Genomic DNA, 17,494 nt, shown 5'->3' on the forward strand with positions numbered 1-17,494 from the left:
CCGGCGTCTAGGTTGATTTCACCCATGACCTTTGCTGGTCTTGAAATTTGCAGAACGTGTGGTGGTGGTAAAGGGCACTAACTCTGCTATCAGGCTGCATGCATGGGATCGAGTTCTGGTACACTAGTTTGAGCAACTTAATCTGTGCATCCGGTTTTTTTATCTGGATATATAAAATGGAAATAATAGTACCCATCTAAGTGTGTTGAGAGGATGGAATTGGACAGGTCACATAGATTGCCTGACATCATAGTAAGCGCTCAGTAAAGGTCAGTTGTTATTAACCATTTTCGGACAGCGCCTTGGTTTAGTTAGGTGCAGAGCTCTACCAGAGCCAAAAGATCTCTGCTCCCTGTTGAGGAGCTGTAGTTCCTGCAGCAGTTATTATTGCCCTATTTAATTAATAAGAGTAATTGTAGATAGCATTTTGAGGATTTTTTTTTTATATACATGACCTCTTTTAAGCCTTTCAATACTATTTATTCGCTGTGAACTAAAAATCTTAAGGGACCACCCCCCACCAGCTGACTGAATGGACCTCCTCTTGGCCAAGGGGAGGTCCTAAAACTAAATTGCCATGAGGAGGGAGATCAGACATGCCTCATCATGCACCCCCCCCTTCTTGGAGACATCCTTTGTAACCCATTAACAGGCCTAAGGGTATGCAAGACAAACCTGTAGGTCCTCAATTTACACAACAAATATGTGTCCAGTGTCTTGTCTGTTTAACAGCTCCTTATCTTAAGACATGCCTAGGCCAGGCGGTGGCTCACACCTGTAATCCTAGCACTCTGGGAGGCCGAGGCGGGTGGATTGTTTGAGCTCAGGAGTTCGAGACCAGCCTGAGCAAGAGCGAGACCCCATCTCTACTAAAAATAGAAAGAAATTATATGGACGACCAAAAATATATACAGAAAAAAATTAGCCAGGCGTGGTGGCACATGCCTGTAGTCCCAGCTACTTGGGAGGGTGAGGCAGAAGGATCGCTTGAGCCCAGGAGTTTGAGGTTGCTGTGAGTTAGGCTGACGCCACGGCACTCTAGCCCAGGCAACAGAGTGAGACTCTGTCTCAAAAAAAAAAAAAAAAAGAAGACATGCCAAGCCTTTAGACAAAGCTTTATGTCTTTAACCAATTACAAGTCAAAGGATCTTTAAACCCACCTATAACCTGTAAGCCCACACTTTGAGATGGTCCACCTTTTTGGGCCAAACCAATGTATGCCTATCACGTATTGATTTATGACTTTACCTGTAAACCCTGTCTCCCTGAAATGTACAAAACCAAACTGTAACCCAACCACAGCCAGTCCACTTGCTCAAGTCTTCTTGGGCATGGCTCCGGGTCATGGTCCTCAAATTTGGCTCAGAATAAATCTCTTTAAAATTATTTCACAGAGTTTGGCTTCTTTTTCATTAACATTGCTTAATAATTTTTTGAGCACTGCTATATGCCAAGCAATGTTACAGGTTCTGGAAATACAGTACTGAACAAAAGTTCTTGCTCTCGTATTGTTGACAGTTCATACTAGTTGAAAAAATTGCAAGTTAGTCTGTACTGGAAACTATATTAGGCATTGAATATCAGTATATAGTTGTATATCAGACATTGTAATCAGTATATAGTTGAGGTCAGTGGTTCTCAAAGTGTGATCCTGGGATCAATAGTATCAGTATCACCTGGGAACTTGGGCACTTGTTAGAAATGCAAATTTCAGACCTACCCTGCAGTATATTGAGTCAGAAATTATGGAGGTGGGGCCCAGCAAGCTATAGTTTAACAAGCGCTCCAGATGAATAATTTGCCAAATCCAACTAACAATTGTTGAGCACCTGCCCTAGGATGGGCCTTCTGCTAAGCACTGTCACATGATTATCCCACTTAACTCTCATATCAGCATAGGAAAGTAGGTATTCTCTGTCTTGTTTAAGATTGCATCCCTAGTAAGTGGTAGAACCTAGATTCATAGTTTCTTGAGGACAGAGGCTGACGTGTTGCATTTAATTGACTTCTGTAACTCTACTCAGTGATTCTCAACCTTGGTTGCACATTAGAATCATCTGTGGTGCTTTTAAAATGCCAATACTGGCTGGGCACAGTGGCTCACACCTGTAATCCTAGCACTCTAGGAAGCCAAGGCGGGAGAATCCCTTGAGCTCATGAGTTCGAGGGAAACCACGAGGTTGCCGTGAGCTAGGCTGATGCCACAGCACTCTAGCCCAGGTGACAGAGTGAGACTCCATCTCAAAAAAATAAAAAAAAGAAAAATGCCAGTACTGGCTAAGAGACCAATAAAATTGGAATCCCTAAGGCTGAAGCCTTGGGGTGGGGGTAAGTTGTATAAAATTTTATTACACAATCATCTAATCCTATATGGCTCTGTCCTTTTTTTTTTTTTTTTTAAGAGATGGAATTTGGCTCTATCACCCAGGATGGAGTGCAGTGGCACAATCAGCTCACTGCAACCTCCAACTACTGGGCTCAAGCAATTCTCCTGCCTCAGCCTCCCAAGTAGCTAGGACTACAGGCACACACCACCATGGCCGGCTAATTTTTTTATTTTTTGTAGGGACTGGGGTCTCAATATGTTGCCCAGGCTGATCTCAAATTCCTGGCCTCCCAAAGTGCTGGGATTACAGGCATGAATCACCGTGCCCAGCCTACGCAATCTTATCTTAGGGAGTTAATAGCTTTAAAAGTTTTCCAGGTGATTGTATTACGTACTGTGGGTTAATTGAAAACCACCAGTATAGTACAATGACTCACATGTAGCTAAACTCAATAAATGTTTGAATAGTGAATGAATGGATATTTAGATCCTCTTTTTACTGATGAGGACAAGTGACTGCCTGAGGTTACACAGCTAATAAATGGTGGAACAAGAACTCAAATCCAGTTCTGACCCAAAGTCCCAAATGTTTTCTATGACTACATCATACACCAAGGCAAACAGCATTTAGTGCACTGGGGAGCAGTTATTCCACAAAACTGTGTAGCCCTTTATAGCAGTTACAGCACCATGTTATGTTTTGTAACAGAAAAAGATCTCTTAATGTAGGGCACATTCATGTACTGGAAACCTAGAAACAACTACAGATTTTAATAACATTGGTTAGTATATTTACACATACCTGTCTGTGTCTACCTTTCGATAATGACCTATGTATTATAATAGGTAATTTAATTCAGCAAGCATTTATTGAGTACCCATTACAGCAGTCATTACTGGGCTGTTGATTGGTTGTTGTCCTTGCTCTCAACTTTCTCACACTCTAGGAAGGAAGATAGGCAAATACACAAACTATACTACTGGCTGAGAAATACAACAGTAGAAATATGAACAAAATACATATGTTGCCCAGAGAAACGAAGGATTAATTGTATATGTGGGGTGTTGGGAGGTGGTCAGGAAAGATTTTTACGGAAGAGGTAACAGTTCAACTGGAGCAAGGCTGATCAGAATTCCTCTTTACGGCACCAAGCACTGCAGTAGAATATAGATTTCCATTTTGATGAACAAGTACATTCATATAGCAAGGGGGCACTCTTTCCTGGAAGTCTAGGACTTTGTGGAACCAACCAAGCCATTCTAGCCACCTCTGGAATTGAAGCCCCTGCTATTGCCACTTTGAAATGGGCTTTGGAGGAAAGCAGTTGGAATTAGTCCATGATCCTATTGGGGAAGGTGCAGTCCCTGAAAGGGTGTACATTAGTTATAAAGCTGAGAGAGTACTCCGAGTCCTGAGTAAAAGGCTCATGCAGGAGAATGAGAGACATGGAGGGCAGAAGTCTGTACTATAATTAGCTCTAGGAGTAACACAGATGGGGGAGGGAGAGAGTACAGCAGGCAACTATTTTGAGCACAGCTCCGATTGACGGGACACGTGTGCTGGACTGTTCTGATCCCAGGGCCGAGTTGCCTGTTTGTGATGTGTGTTGGGGGGAGGCCTGGGGCAGCAGGAACAGGACAGCCGGACAGGCAGGCCGGACCGGGTACCAGCACCTCGACTTCTCTCCCTGGGACACTATCTAAACTCCAGGGGCCATAGACCAAGCTGAGCGATGGGTGCTGAGGAGGAGGTGCTGGTCACACTATCAGGGGGAGCACCCTGGGGCTTCCGACTTCAGGGGGGGGCCGAGCAGAGGAAACCCTTACAGGTGTCCAAGGTAAGGGAGAGCCCCTGAAATGAGGCTTCAGGGAAAGGGGAGCCCAGTGGATCCTGGGAGGACTCATGTATTGGCCTATGGAGTGGGGGGAGGAGGCCATGAAGATGGGGTGGGTAGGTGGGCAGGGAAGCATGCTCAAGTCTGGTAAGGGGAGTAGTGTCTGACCACAGGCTTTTGGGGGGCTACTAAAAAAGAGAATTCCTGGATTCTAGGGAGCAGAGAAAAAGAAAGGCTCTGCTTTCGTTCCCTACAGCACCATAGGGGTGTGGGTCTGGTCATCCAGTGTTTGCTCTCCTGTGTATGTGCCTCTACTCCAAACTCCAGGAATGTAGGGAAGGTTCTAATTTCTCTCTCTGACGAAACTGATGTATAATGAATTGAGGCTGTCTCACCCAGCCTAGCCCAGCCCAGCCCAGCCCTGCCCTGCCCACGCCTTCACTGCCCCTCTTTCCCTAAGCCAGATCCTTTCTCTCACTGGGTAAGACTCTTTTAGGTGCTAGGAAGGTTACAGCAAGGGCTGTCCTCTAAGATGAAGTCATTACCCTTTTGGCTTCACCCTACAGGCTTAGTTTTCTGAACTGTAAGATGTGGGTAATAACAGTATCTGTACCTGCTTTATAGAACCATTCTAAGGATTAAATGCAATAATACATGTTGCATGGTGCTTAACAGTTAGTAGTAACTCAATAAATGGTAGTCACTACTTTTATTTTAACATATGTACATGTGTGTGCACATATGGCACACATATACACACATAATCAAAATCTCCCAGAATCCGCTGGACTCCCTCCAATCTAGAATACTGTTTTAAAATCTTGACTGTGTAATGGCACTTGGGATTCCAAGGCCTAGAAAAGAAATATTGGCCAATATAGATATTGCCCTTTCCCATGCAGTTTTCTCCAAGCCTGTTTCATTCAGTGGTTACCCTTCCTCCAATCATGTGATGTATTACTACTCCCTTCCATCTGCGTACCTTCTTCCCTCTAGACAGTCCCCTTCAACTACAGCTCTACGTGTATCCCCACCCATCTTACTCTGCAAAGTAAAATCCCCTCACATGGGTCCTTCCTGTCCTTTCCTTTCATTCTATTCCCTTTGGAGCCCTCCTTCACCTATAATCTCTCCTCCAACATCTCAGATCCGAAGACGTAGCCAGGCTGGCAGAGCAGGACTCCGAGAGAGGGACCAGCTCTTGGCAATCAATGGGGTCGCTTGCACCAGCCTGTCTCATGCCAGTGCCATGAGCCTCATCGATGCCTCAGGGAATCAGCTCATCCTCACTGTGCGGCGGTATGAACCTCCCTCCCCTTCTCTTTCCCTAGTCTAGGACTCCTATTGCCTGTCTCAGTGCTATGTCTCCCTGGCCTGGCATCAGCAACTAACAAGTGCCTATTTCTGCTTGTGCATTTCTGCTGGAGTGTGGATGTTTGTGAATGTCTCCCAAAGGGCTTGAATGTATCTGGAATTAAGGGATGGGGGTGTCAAGTGGATATGTGAGTGATGGGCCTACTTCAACCCCTGCCTGTCTCCCCAGTACATCTTCCTCTAAGCCCATTTCTAAGCACATTTGCCTCCCAGTGTGTCTTCATATCTTCACTCTTCCCAGTCCATCCATTCCAACTAGATCCTAGTCCCCTCTGTCTCCCTTACCTCTTCCCCCTATCCCCTCCAGATCTCTCAAGCTGCCAGTAACCCAGCACATCTCTCAAGTTTTATCATCTTTTCCATCCAGGGTAGCAGATGAGGGGTCTGTGCGATCTCCATCCCCTGGTGAGCTTCAGGTGCTATCACCCTTATCTCCACTGAGTCCTGAACCCCCTGGTGCTCCAGTTCCCCAACCTCTTCAGCCTGGGAGCCTTCTCTCACCTCCCGACAGTGAGGCTTACTATGGAGAGACAGACAGTGATGCTGATGGTCCTGCCACCCAGGAGAAGCCCCGCCGACCCCGCCGCCGAGGCCCCACGAGGCCCACCCCTCCAGGTGCCCCACCTGATGAGGTCTACCTGTCTGACAGCCCAGCAGAGCCGGCACCTGCAATCCCTGGCCCTCCGAGCCAGGGTGACAGCCGTCTGAGTTCCCCATCTTGGGAGGATGGAGCAGCCCTTCAGCCACCTCCAGCTGAGGCCCTGCTGTTACCCCATGGCCCACTCCGGCCTGGCCCTCATCTCATCCCTATGGTGGGGCCTGTTCCCCACCCAGTGGCAGAAGATCTTACTACTACCTACACCCAGAAGGCCAAGCAAGCCAGTGAGTGCATGAACCCCTTTTCCCCAGCCAGGATCCTTCAATCTGAGCCCTAACTCTATCCCTCCATAACTATACATTCTACCTACCTTATGTCCCTCAGATACAGTCTTGAGGACAAGAGGAAAAGAGTGATGGCTGGAAAGGAAGCATAATTACTGTCATGGTCCCCATTATTTTTGTTGTTTGAACCAATGTAGCAAAAAGGTACAGCTGGTTCGATCCAACCCAGGAACAGGATAAGGAGGGAAGTTGGAAAGGGAAATGAATAGATGAAGGGTTTGGTGGTGGTTGTTGCTATCGTTTGTCAGGATTGTGTAAGGATGGGGTGAGGGCAGAGTACAGACTCAGGGAAGGGGAGTATTGGGAAGCAGGGCAAGGCTATAGGGGTTCTTTACACAGTTAATTGTAGGCATAGCATCAGAGCTACCTTTGAGTAAGTTCAGTTAGGATTCCTGGCAACTGGGAAGCTATGGGATGGTCATGAGATCCCTAGGAAGTGGTAGAAGGAGGGATCTCTACCTCCTTATCCTTATCTCAGGCAAGAATGTTGGTCTGGGCAGAAAAAGCCAGTTCCACTTATCTCAGGCTCTTTGCTACTTTTGATGTGAGCTACAGAACAAGGTCTAAGGGTGAACTTTCTCCCTGCTCTATGCCCCCCATGCCCCTCCCACAGATACCTTTCTTGTCACCCTCGAAATCTCAGGATTCCCCCTCTGGTTCTCATCTTTCTTTCATCCCTCCACCATTCTGATTCCTGATCCATAGAATTTTGTGCCTCTCAGGCTAAGTACATGATGGTTTAGAGTCTGACATCCCTGAGAGTGCCCATTATCCCACAAAGAAATTCCAGATGCAGACTCAGGATCCCATGCTTTCCCCATGTCTCAATTTAGCACCCCCTCACTTCCCATCATGCTGGGTGAGACTGTAGTTAGTGGCTCAGAGATATTTTTAGCCAAGCAGACCTCATTGTCCACTGGGGTGGAGTTGGGGGAAGGGGAGGCAGGTGCCCATGTCCATCACACCGGGGCTTGTGGGGCAGCAGAGGGAAGGGAGGGGGCCAGGTTCCAAAAATAGTACAGTGAGCTCATTCAGCTGCCAGCTCTTGGGACAAGACAAAGGGGCTTTAAAAGGCGTGGGGGGTGGCTCAAGCTGGTCCTGCTCCAGCCAACACTGCCTTTCTCGGCATGGAGACCTTTGAGCCCATCAGCCAAGAGCCCCTCAGCCAAGCCAGCTTCGACAAAGCCCCAGACCCAGTTCCTGAGCTCCAAGACTCATTCTATGCAGGTACTACACTCCCATATCTAAGAGAGTTCTGGGGTCTATAAGGAAGGGAAATACATCAACAGTTTAGGAAGGGCAGTCTTTGGGAAAGGTCTTATTCTCTTGTTCCCTTCTTTTTGCTGTCCTCTTTCTCCTTTTCTCAGGAGAGTTTTAGTGCTCCTTTCTCAGTGATGCTATGGCCACATGTCAGAGGGTTTTCTGACCACATGAGCCATAAAAAACTCATGGGAACAGACTGCGTGAGACAGGTTTGAGTACCTTATGAATACATGAAGGCATGCATGTATGAGTCTGCAGGAGAAAATGTGTGTGAACAGGGAAGTGCCTATATGTGTGCTTGTGTCAAGAAAGCTTTTTTTTTTTTTTTGAGACAGAGTCTCACTCTGTTGCCCAGGCTAGAGTGCCGTGGCGTCAGCCTAGCTCACAGCAACCTCAAACTCCTGGGCTCAAGCAATCCTCCTGCCTCAGCCTCCCAAGTAGCTGGGACTACCGGCATGTGCCACCATGCCCGGCTAATTTTTCTATATATATATTTAGCTGTCCGTATCATTTCTTTCTATTTTTAGTAGAGACGGGGTCTCACTCTTGCTCAGGCTGGTCTCAAACTCCTGAGCTCAAGCAATCCACCCGCCTCGGCCTCCCAGAGTGCTAGGATTACAGGCATGAGCCACCTTGCCCGGCCTCAAGAAAGCTTTGATAGTAATGGTTCCTCACAGAGGGCCATAGTGCTGTGTTCAGTGCTAAATTTACCTATATTATCTCACTTAATCCTATTAGCAATCCTATGAGGTAGCCATTATCACCTTCATTTAAAGATGAGGAAATCGAAGTTCAATGAGGTGAAGTAACTCTCCCAAGAACCAAAAACCTGACTCTAATGCCTGTTCTCTCATCCACAGTACTATTCTGTGGTATAAACCTTGGGACTAAAGGAATAAGAGCACTAATTAGAAAGGAGCTTGGTATCTTGAGTGGAAAATAGATGGAATGTTGAGAATTTTTCAGGAGGAACTGGGGACCATGGACCAGAGAATATCCATGTCCAAGGCAGGGTCCTAGCTGTTGGCAACCTCTCCCATTTCCTGGCCCCACCTATCCAGGCCCCACATGGCATGGGAAGCCCTGCCCTGGCTCCCTTTAGCACATAGTCCTTGTGTGCCTGCTTGGCAGCAGCTGCCAAAGCTCTTTACCTAGAAGGCTTGAAAAATAGGAGGCAGCTCTGAGGCCCAAAGAAGCCTACCCCACTACCATCCCCAGCTTGGGGAAAAGGACAATATATTTAGCTGATGACCTTGAGGTATCCCAAAGATTTGGAGGGTTGCCTTGGAGACCAGCACTCCAGCTTTTCCTGCATCTTGGATTCAAGACTACCCCTGGCTGTGAGTAGCAGGGATGTGAAGCATACAGGAGTGCCCTGGCAATTGGAAGCCCAAGATAAACTCTAAAATTCTGTCTAAACTGTTAGCAACAGGATCTCTGCAAGGGGAAGTCTGGGAAGAAGGGCCACCTGGGACATGTAGGTGTGTGAATGTATTTGAGTGTGTGTTTTGTGTGGGAGCATGAGTATTTACGTATGTGTGTGTGAACTGAGGTGAACGTAAGTTGGGTATATGTGAATGAGAGAGAATAGTACATAGGAGAAAGTATGCCTACAGCTGGCTTTCACCAGACTGCTGCTATTCTCATTGAAATGATGTGTGGTGGGAGTTATTTCTGTGAATGTTTATGAAGTGGACTGCATGATGGGGGTGGAATTGTGAATGAAGATCCTCATTGCTAAGGGTCCTTTGTGTCCGTATCATAGGAGTAAGGGGTGGGGAGAGGGGATGAGTCCTAAACTTTGTGAGAAGTCTCCTAACATGGTCTCTGTGGTGGGAGAAAATGTCACTTCTCATCTTTTCTCTCCCTGGGACTTGCCTCATCTCCCTGCCTGCCATGGAGAGTGACACATTCCTCCCTCCCTCCCCCACATTGCCAGTCAGGAATGGGAGGCAGGTGAGGAATGTGTGTGGGGTGGATAAGAGCACATCTCTGGGAAGCTAGGAGCAGAATAGAGGGAAGAGAGGATAGAGGAGCTGTGGTCAGAGTACTGTAAGGGCAGCCAACTGGACTCTGCCCTCCCTTTAACTGTCCTTGGTTTCACCTTTCACCCTTCATTCTGCCCCCAAGTCAGAGGTCTTTGCCACAGGCTGGAGACATTGTGGATCAGGCCAGTGAAAGACAGGAGGTAGGAGGTGGTAGGTGTGAGGGCCCTGGGGGGTGGGGGGCGGTGCTGGGTGAAAGCCTTGGGGAACAAGGCTGAGGAACTGGCTGGGGAAGCCCCACTGACAGTTATCCCTCTTGGCCTCTTCAGAACTGCAACGTGCAGAAAGCCTCCAAGAGAAGAGTGTAAAGGAAGCCAAGACCAAATGCCGGACGATTGCATCCCTGCTAACTGCAGCCCCTAACCCCCACTCCAAGGGAGTGCTTATGTTTAAGAAACGCCGGCAGAGAGCCAAGAAGTACACCCTAGTGAGCTTTGGAGCTGCTGCTGGGACAGGCGCCGAGGAGGAGGACGGCATTCCCCCCACTAGTGAGTCAGAGCTCGAGGAAGAAACCTTCTCCGACGCCCGCAGCCTCACCAATCAGTCCGACTGGGACAGCCCCTATCTGGACATGGAGCTGGCCAGGGTGGGCTCAGGCAAAGCAGAGGTGGGAGGGCAGCTGAGCGAGGCCTCTGGGAGAGGGGTCCAGCTCTTTGAACAGCAGCGCCAGCGCGCAGCCTCCAGCTCCCAGGAGCTGGATAAAGTTGGCTCCGCAGCCACGAGCAATGGGCAGGGCCTGCAGTCACCACCTCGGGCCCAGAGTGCTCCTCCAGACGCGGCTGTGCTCCCACCTAGCCCTCTGCTGGCCCCTGTAGCTAGCCCCAGCCCCTTCCCACCGGGTGGTGGGGCCTCCACCCCAGCTCCAAGCGTCTTTAACCGGTCGGCCAGGCCCTTTACCCCGGGCTTGCAAGGGCAGCGGCCAAGCACCACCTCCGTTATTTTCCGGCCCGTAGCCCCTAAGAGGGCGAATGAAAACCTGGGAGGCCTCAGCCCCGCCCCACCCCCCTTCTTGTCCTCTCCACAGGGGCCCGCCCCCCAGTCCAGCCTCCCCTCAGGGGTTCCCAGCCACATGCCAGCCTCGGGTTCCGCCAGCACCTCACGCGCCTCGGGCCCTGTGACGGCCACCAGCTCTCTGTACATCCCAGCCCCCAGTCGGCCTGTTACCCCAGGCGGAGCCCCAGAGCCCCCCGCTCCTCCTAGCGCGGCTGCCATGACCTCCACCGCGTCTATCTTCCTATCTGCACCTTTGCGACCCTCTGCGCGCCCAGAGGTCCCCGCCCCAGGCCCAGCGGCCCCTGAGCCCCGCAGCGCCCGGGAACAGCGCATCTCGGTGCCAGCTGCCCGCACCGGCATCCTGCAGGAGGCCCGGCGCCGGGGGACCCGGAAGCAGATGTTCCGGCCGGGAAAGGAGGAGAAGAATTCGCCCAACCCCGAGCTGCTATCGCTGGTGCAAAACCTGGATGAAAAACCCCGGGCCGGGGGTGCTGAATCTGGTCCTGAGGAGGACGCTCTGAGCCTCGGGGCTGAAGCCTGCAACTTCATGCAGACACCTGGACCCAGGAGTTACAAGACCCTGCCCCACGTGACGCCTAAAACCCCGCCTCCAATGGCTCCCAAGACCCCACCCCCGATGGCTCCTAAGACTCCACCCCCAGTGGCTCCTAAGCCTCCATCTCGGGGGCTGCTAGATGGGCTAGTGAATGGGGCAGCCCCTTCGGCTGGAATCCCTGAGCCACCAAGGCTTCAGGGAAGGGGTGGGGAGCTGTTTGCCAAGCGGCAGAGCCGTGCAGATAGGTATGTGGTGGAAGCTACACCTGGTCCCGGCCTTGGCCCTCGGCCCAGAAGTCCTTCTCCCACCCCCTCCCTGCCCCCTTCCTGGAAATATTCACCCAACATCCGTGCCCCACCTCCTATTGCTTACAACCCACTGCTCTCCCCCTTTTTCCCCCAGGCTGCCCGAACTCTCCCAAGTAAAGCCCAATCCCAGGGGCCTCGTGCAACCCCCAAGCAGGGCATCAAGGCTCTGGATTTCATGCGGCATCAACCCTACCAACTTAAAACTGCCATGTTCTGTTTTGATGAGGTTCCCCCAACTCCTGGCCCCACCTCCTCAGGGGCTCCCAAAACTGCCCGAGTCCAGGAGATTCGCAGATTTTCCACTCCCGGGCCCCAGCCTACTGCGGAGCCCCTGGCTCCCACTGTGCTTGCCCCCAGAGCAGCCACTACCCTGGATGAGCCCATCTGGAGGGCAGAGCTGGCCTCAGCCCCTGTTCCTAGCCCAGCCCCTCCTCCAGAGTCTCCCAGGGGCCTTGGGGCTTCTCCCAGCTCCTGTGGTTTTCAGGTGGCCAGGCCCCGATTCTCAGCCACCAGAACAGGATTGCAGGCTCATGTGTGGAGGCCTGGGGCAGGGCACCAGTGAGCAGGGCACAGGTCCCAGGACCAAGGACAAGTGGAACATCCAGTTCCTAAAGTTGCTTCTCCTACCCCATCCCACCCCCTCTTCTCAGGCATCTGGAGGCTAAATTTCCTCCTGCCAGAGATAGTTTAGGAGTTGGTGTCCCATCCCCCAGCTTCCTCCTCACTCCCCACCTCCCTGCTGCTTTCCAACCTACTATCTCTGCTATGGTATCTTTGCTTCTCTTTGTCTCTGTATTTCCTTGCCTGTACCTCTGTCTTTATCTCCAGGCTTCTCTGCTCATATTCCCGCACAAGTCTCTGTTTCTTTACATTTGTGCTTTTCTCTATGGGCCTTACTTTAATGTTCAGTGAGAAGCACACAGAAGTTACTACTGGGACTTCAGGCAAGACAGCGAAGGGACTGACCTGTTTGCACTAAGCCCCTCCCTACTCCTCACTCTGCTTTTCCAAGCTTGGCTGACATATACCTAATCCTGTACGTGTGTGTGTGAGTATGTGCAAGTGTGTGTGTGCACAGATGTTCTCTTCTGTCTGAGGCAAGAGTAAGAGCAGAGGTCTAAATAAAGATCCAATCTGGGTCTTATCCATGTACTGATAGAAGGGTCAGATATTCCCACATAGAGCCTAGTGGGGACAAACAGATTCACTAGAGGATAACTCCTAGAGACCAGTGTCTGTAGCAGATGTACAGCATCTTGTGAAACTAATGGAGTATGAGAAGACTGAAGGGCCAGGACAGTTTGCTTGGGCTGAGTTATACCAGTTAGACAAAGAACAGAACTAAGAATTCTTCTAATCATCAGGATTTCAGAAAGTTAGCAACTTGAGAGCCCCATGCTGAACAACCCAGTATCCAGGAAGTGAAAAAAATAAAGAAAATTTCCTCTGAGAATGAACGAATCATTGGCTTCATTGCCTCATGAGCCTAAGACAGAAAGGAGAGAAAGAGAGCCATGGTGTGGAGAGTGAGGCAGGAACCAGGAGCAGAGCAGAAATTAGTGAAAGGATCACGCCACAGAGAGGAGCATGGTGAGGGTGAGTGCAGTGTTGGCAGAAAGTTAAGTTGGGTAACAAGAAACCAGCCAGGAAAAAATTGAGGGGATCAGGAAAAAATCTGAGGGAGAAAATTGAATTTGTTCAAGTAAAGGGGGATGATGGTGGGAGGGAGGTGGGAGGGTGTGTGCTGAGTGCTGAAAGAACAGTTGGTATCTGTGTGACCTCCTTTGAGTCTGTCCTTCAGTTTGTCTTCTGCAGCTTGTCATGACTACCTGGGAAGGAGCCGGGAAGCACCAAGAGCCAAAATCTTTTTCTAGTCCTACCCCATCCTCAAAACCCTAGCTCTTGTTCCTTTTCAGCTTCAGGTCCTGATCTCTGATCCTACAGGGATATGGACTCCCCCTCCACCAAGACCACCGCCAGCCACGTTTGCTATTTCATCTGGAAAGTAATAATCCCCTTTGCATATTGAGTGTGCGTCACGAGTCTCAGGACTTTGGCTTGTGCACAAGAATAAACTTATGCCCCATGCCTTCTGTTGCTGTCGTCTCTTCTAGTTTTATAGTCAAATCCTGATCTCTCCTTGATCTTCTCTAACCCATTCCCCTGATCTGATTTCTGATTGCTGTGTCCGTTCCTGTCCTCCCATTTTCACTCTTTTGTCCTTCATCTCCAGATCTTTTGCTCTTCCCTGCCAATTCTATCCTGCTCCGATTTAGACACCTCCACCACTCCTCGTGGTTCCCTCTCCCTGCAGTCTCTATCCAGGCTCTCCCCTTTCCTTCCCCATTCCATAGTTTCCAGGCAAGGCCCCAGTTTACGGAACTGAGAGAAGTTGGAAAGGCCCTCTGAGCCCTTTGCCATCAAAATTTCTTAGCTCCCTGGAGGAAGCAACTATATTAATAGTCTCCGGGAATTAAATGAAGGGAAAGCAATGGCTGGAGGTGAAGGTGGGATGGGAGAGGAAAGAAGAGAAAATTAGACCAGTGTGGACTGAGATTGGCAAAGAAGGGAAGGCCTTGGAGGCAGGCTAGAATTAAAGACTTCTGAGAAAGAAAGTGCCAGTGCTCCCATTCTACCAGCAGAGGGCACATTTGTGCCAAAGACCAGACCCAGGATGTAGACACTCCCAAATAGACTGTCTCAGAATTCCAAAGAAAGGGCTCAGATACAGGCTAACTAGCCTGTTTTCACCTACTCAGGTATCCAATCAAAGGAGATCAAACTTTCCCTTTGTTTCTGTTTTTGAGGGCGAGGGTGGTAGTGATAATGAAATCACCTTTTGCTATTAATGGTTTTTCTTCTAATTGCTTCCTTGGTTTGGAAAGGAATGGAGAAGGAGGACTGAAGATGAGGGGTCTGGAAGCACATCTGGTCTGGGCAGAGGCCAGCTGGGAGGGGGTACATTTTAGCCCCTAGCCTGAACCTGAAAAAGTACAGGATGGGGGAAGGGTATGGTCAGCAAGAGTAGAGAGCTCACAGTGGAACAAGAGAAAGCTACAAAAGCTACTTCCTGGCACAAGCCTGTAGTCCTAGCTACGCAGAGGCTGAGGCTGGAAGATCACTTGGGCCCAGGAGTTCGAGTCCAGCCTGCACAACATAGCAAGACCCTGTCTCTTAAAAAAATTTTTTAAATAAATATATATATATTTTAAAAGCTACTTCCTAAGGCAGCTGCAACAGGGTGGTGGTGGCTGTAGCAGAGATGCAGCAGCAGCTAGTCCCAGAACCTAAGCAGAAGGTAGAGGAGGACCCACTAGTGTTCCTACAGCTACTGAGGAAGGGGCTGGGCAAATACCAGGCTTTCCCCAAGGGGGCTCTCACGTTGGTGCCCCTGCCCAGAGGCTCCTTTGGAACAGTAAGGGACAGTCCAGATCCTGTAGGGTGTGCTCTCCATTTGAAGGAAATCTGAAATAGGAACCTCAGAGAACAAGGCCCTGGCAGGTCAGAGGCCTACATGTACTTCTTGGGGAGACATGGATGTCTGACTTGCACAGCAGGCCGAACTGAACACCCCAATGGTAAATGGGGGTTAAAAGGCAGATCCAAGTATTCACCTGTGCTTAGAACTGCCGGAGTTTAAGAGGAAAGAAAAGGAAGTGAGGCAGAAAGAATAATCGCTCAAATCTTTCCCACATCATTCCCACATTCCATGCCTGGGAAACACTGGGTCTGGTTAATTTGGTACCTTGTCCTGCCAAGAGCTGGCCCTCACAGAGAAAAGACCAGCCTATATAGGACCTCTAAAAGAGCAGTTCCTTTGTGAAGAATTCCTACCCCCAAATACAGTGCTTTAAGTCCTCCTACCCAATACACCCCAGGTCTCTCCAGTTCTGGCCTGGACTGGCTTTGAGTGGCCCTCAGGGCATGTTCTCCAGGTTCTCTCTTTCCCACTCTGAATTCCTATCCACCACTTGCTGCCTGTTTCGCCTCTTCCTCTCAGTCTTCAATTTCTCCCTCAATGTTTCTTTGGATCTCAGATTCTAGGTGCAAAGGGAAGGGGAGTCCCTGGGCAGACCGGTCCCTGGCTCAGACAGCTCAGCGGGAAAATCCCAAAGGTCTTTTCTATCCTTCCAGAGCCTCTGGGCAAGGAAGACACGATCTTGGTTCCAGGGTCTCAGTGCCCCCTGTGCCATTTGAGCTGCTTGCACTCATCATCTCTATTAATAACCACCCTCCCTCCCCCACTGCCAGTGCTGCCCCCACGCCTGCCCAGCTCGTGTTCTCCGGTCACAGCAGCTCAGTCCTCCAAAGCTGCTGGACCCCAGGGAGAGCTGACCACCGCCTGAGCAGCCGGTAAGTCTCCAGCTCTATGGTTAGAGGGGCTGGAGCCCACTCTGTCGACTTCTGTGTCTGTGTCTACAACTGTGGTTCTTGATCCTGGGGAAGCAGCCCCCCTCCCCATCTATGCTCAGCTCCCAGCTGTCCTATTCAGGGGAGCCACAGACAGTTGGAAGGAGAGGGGCCCAGGAGGTTAGGGGGAATGGAGATGTTGGGGGAGGCACTAGAAAAAAGGGCAGGTAGACCCCACTATGTTAGTTGAGTTGTGGATGTGTTTTTGAAACAAGATTTAGCAGAGGACAGCATTTTGCTAAGTGCCAACTTCTGTTAAGGAGGGGCTGGAGTCTGTATCTTCTAGCTTGTTCCCCTCCACTGCCAGATCCTATTACTATGTTTCTGTCCTTCCTCAACTCCCCACTGCTGCAATGATATTGCTGAACTGACATGTATCAGGATTCAAATGCCATCCCCTCCCCCCGCCCCACTCTACTCTGAGGTATGGAGTGGGAGAGACTGAAGGAGCAGAGAGCATGGCCATGAGCTCCCAGGCCATGTTCCAGCTGGCCCAATGGAAGAGCAACAACTCTCCTTCCTATGGAGAATGTTTTTGGCTGAATCTCCTCAAGCCTGGCAGAACATTTCTCTGCCCCCCTGGGGCTTAGGGGAAGACTGAGGAGAGACCAGAGCCTGGAATCATAGCCCCAGTCTGATATCTCAATGCAAATAAAAACTTCAAATCACGCCAACTCATTGAAACTTGGGTGCATTGCCTTGCCTGTAGTATTGTTGTTTTTTAAATGCCTCCCCACCCCCACTATGTTCTTAAGCTCTGCATCTACTTTATATAAAACAGCTCACAGGAGGATGGGGGCTGGGGTACCCAAGATGTGCCCAAGATGGGGGCTGGGATACATCTATACCTCCTGCCCTGCCTCCCAAGAAAATAGAAGCCCTAAAGCAGTGAGGGCTTCACCTTTTGGGGAAATACATATTTCTTTGAAAATCTGATGAAATTTTATCCCCTGAAGGCTTTAACCCCAGGTTAAGAAGTCTGCCCTTGGCTGGGTGATGGCTCATGCCTATATTCCCAGCCCTTTGGGAGACTGAGGCAGGAGGATCATTTGAGCCCAGGAGTTCAAGACCAGCCTGGGCAACATAGCGAGATCCCCATCTCTGCAAAGAATTTAAAAAATTAGCCAGATGTAGTGGTGCGTGCCTGTAGTCCCAGCTGCTCAGGAGGCTGAGGCAAGACCACTGCACTCCAGCCAGCCTGGGTGACAGAGTGAGACATTGTCTCTTAAAAAAAAAAAAAACATAAAACAGTCCCTATCCGTGCTCCAACTTCTCCTTATCCAGGGTGAATCCACCGCCACAATGCCACTCTCAGGAACCCCAGCCCCCAACAAGAAGAGAAAATCCAGCAAGTTGATCATGGAACTCACTGGAGGTATGGCATGTTTGATTACCTAGTATGGGACTTCCTAAGAGCACCCCTGACCCAAAAGTTCCAGAAA

General features: G+C 49.9%; 1 protein-coding gene across 3 annotated transcripts; it reads left to right on the plus strand.

Moving 5' to 3' along the window:
* Positions 1 to 3,881: 3,881 nt before the first annotated feature.
* Positions 3,882 to 17,423, plus strand: SYNPO2L (synaptopodin 2 like). 3 transcript variants are annotated; one of them, XM_045568980.1, is made up of 6 exons: positions 3,923 to 4,164; positions 5,309 to 5,460; positions 5,903 to 6,417; positions 10,055 to 11,579; positions 15,894 to 15,995; positions 17,337 to 17,423. In XM_045568980.1, exons 1-6 carry the CDS (start codon positions 4,060 to 4,062, stop codon positions 17,407 to 17,409), a joined length of 2,472 nt encoding a protein of 823 aa, XP_045424936.1. In that variant the 5' UTR covers positions 3,923 to 4,059; the 3' UTR covers positions 17,410 to 17,423. The 3 variants fall into 3 exon arrangements, with proteins under 3 accessions (XP_045424935.1, XP_045424936.1, XP_045424937.1); XM_045568979.1 differs by lacking the exons at positions 15,894 to 15,995; positions 17,337 to 17,423 and having other exon boundaries at positions 3,882 to 4,164; positions 10,055 to 13,735; XM_045568981.1 differs by lacking the exons at positions 3,923 to 4,164; positions 5,309 to 5,460; positions 5,903 to 6,417; positions 15,894 to 15,995; positions 17,337 to 17,423 and adding an exon at positions 6,771 to 7,704 and having other exon boundaries at positions 10,055 to 13,735.
* Positions 17,424 to 17,494: the final 71 nt, after the last annotated feature.

Source organism: Lemur catta, chromosome 14, assembly GCF_020740605.2.
Source record: "Lemur catta isolate mLemCat1 chromosome 14, mLemCat1.pri, whole genome shotgun sequence".
NCBI lineage: Eukaryota > Metazoa > Chordata > Mammalia > Primates > Lemuridae > Lemur > Lemur catta.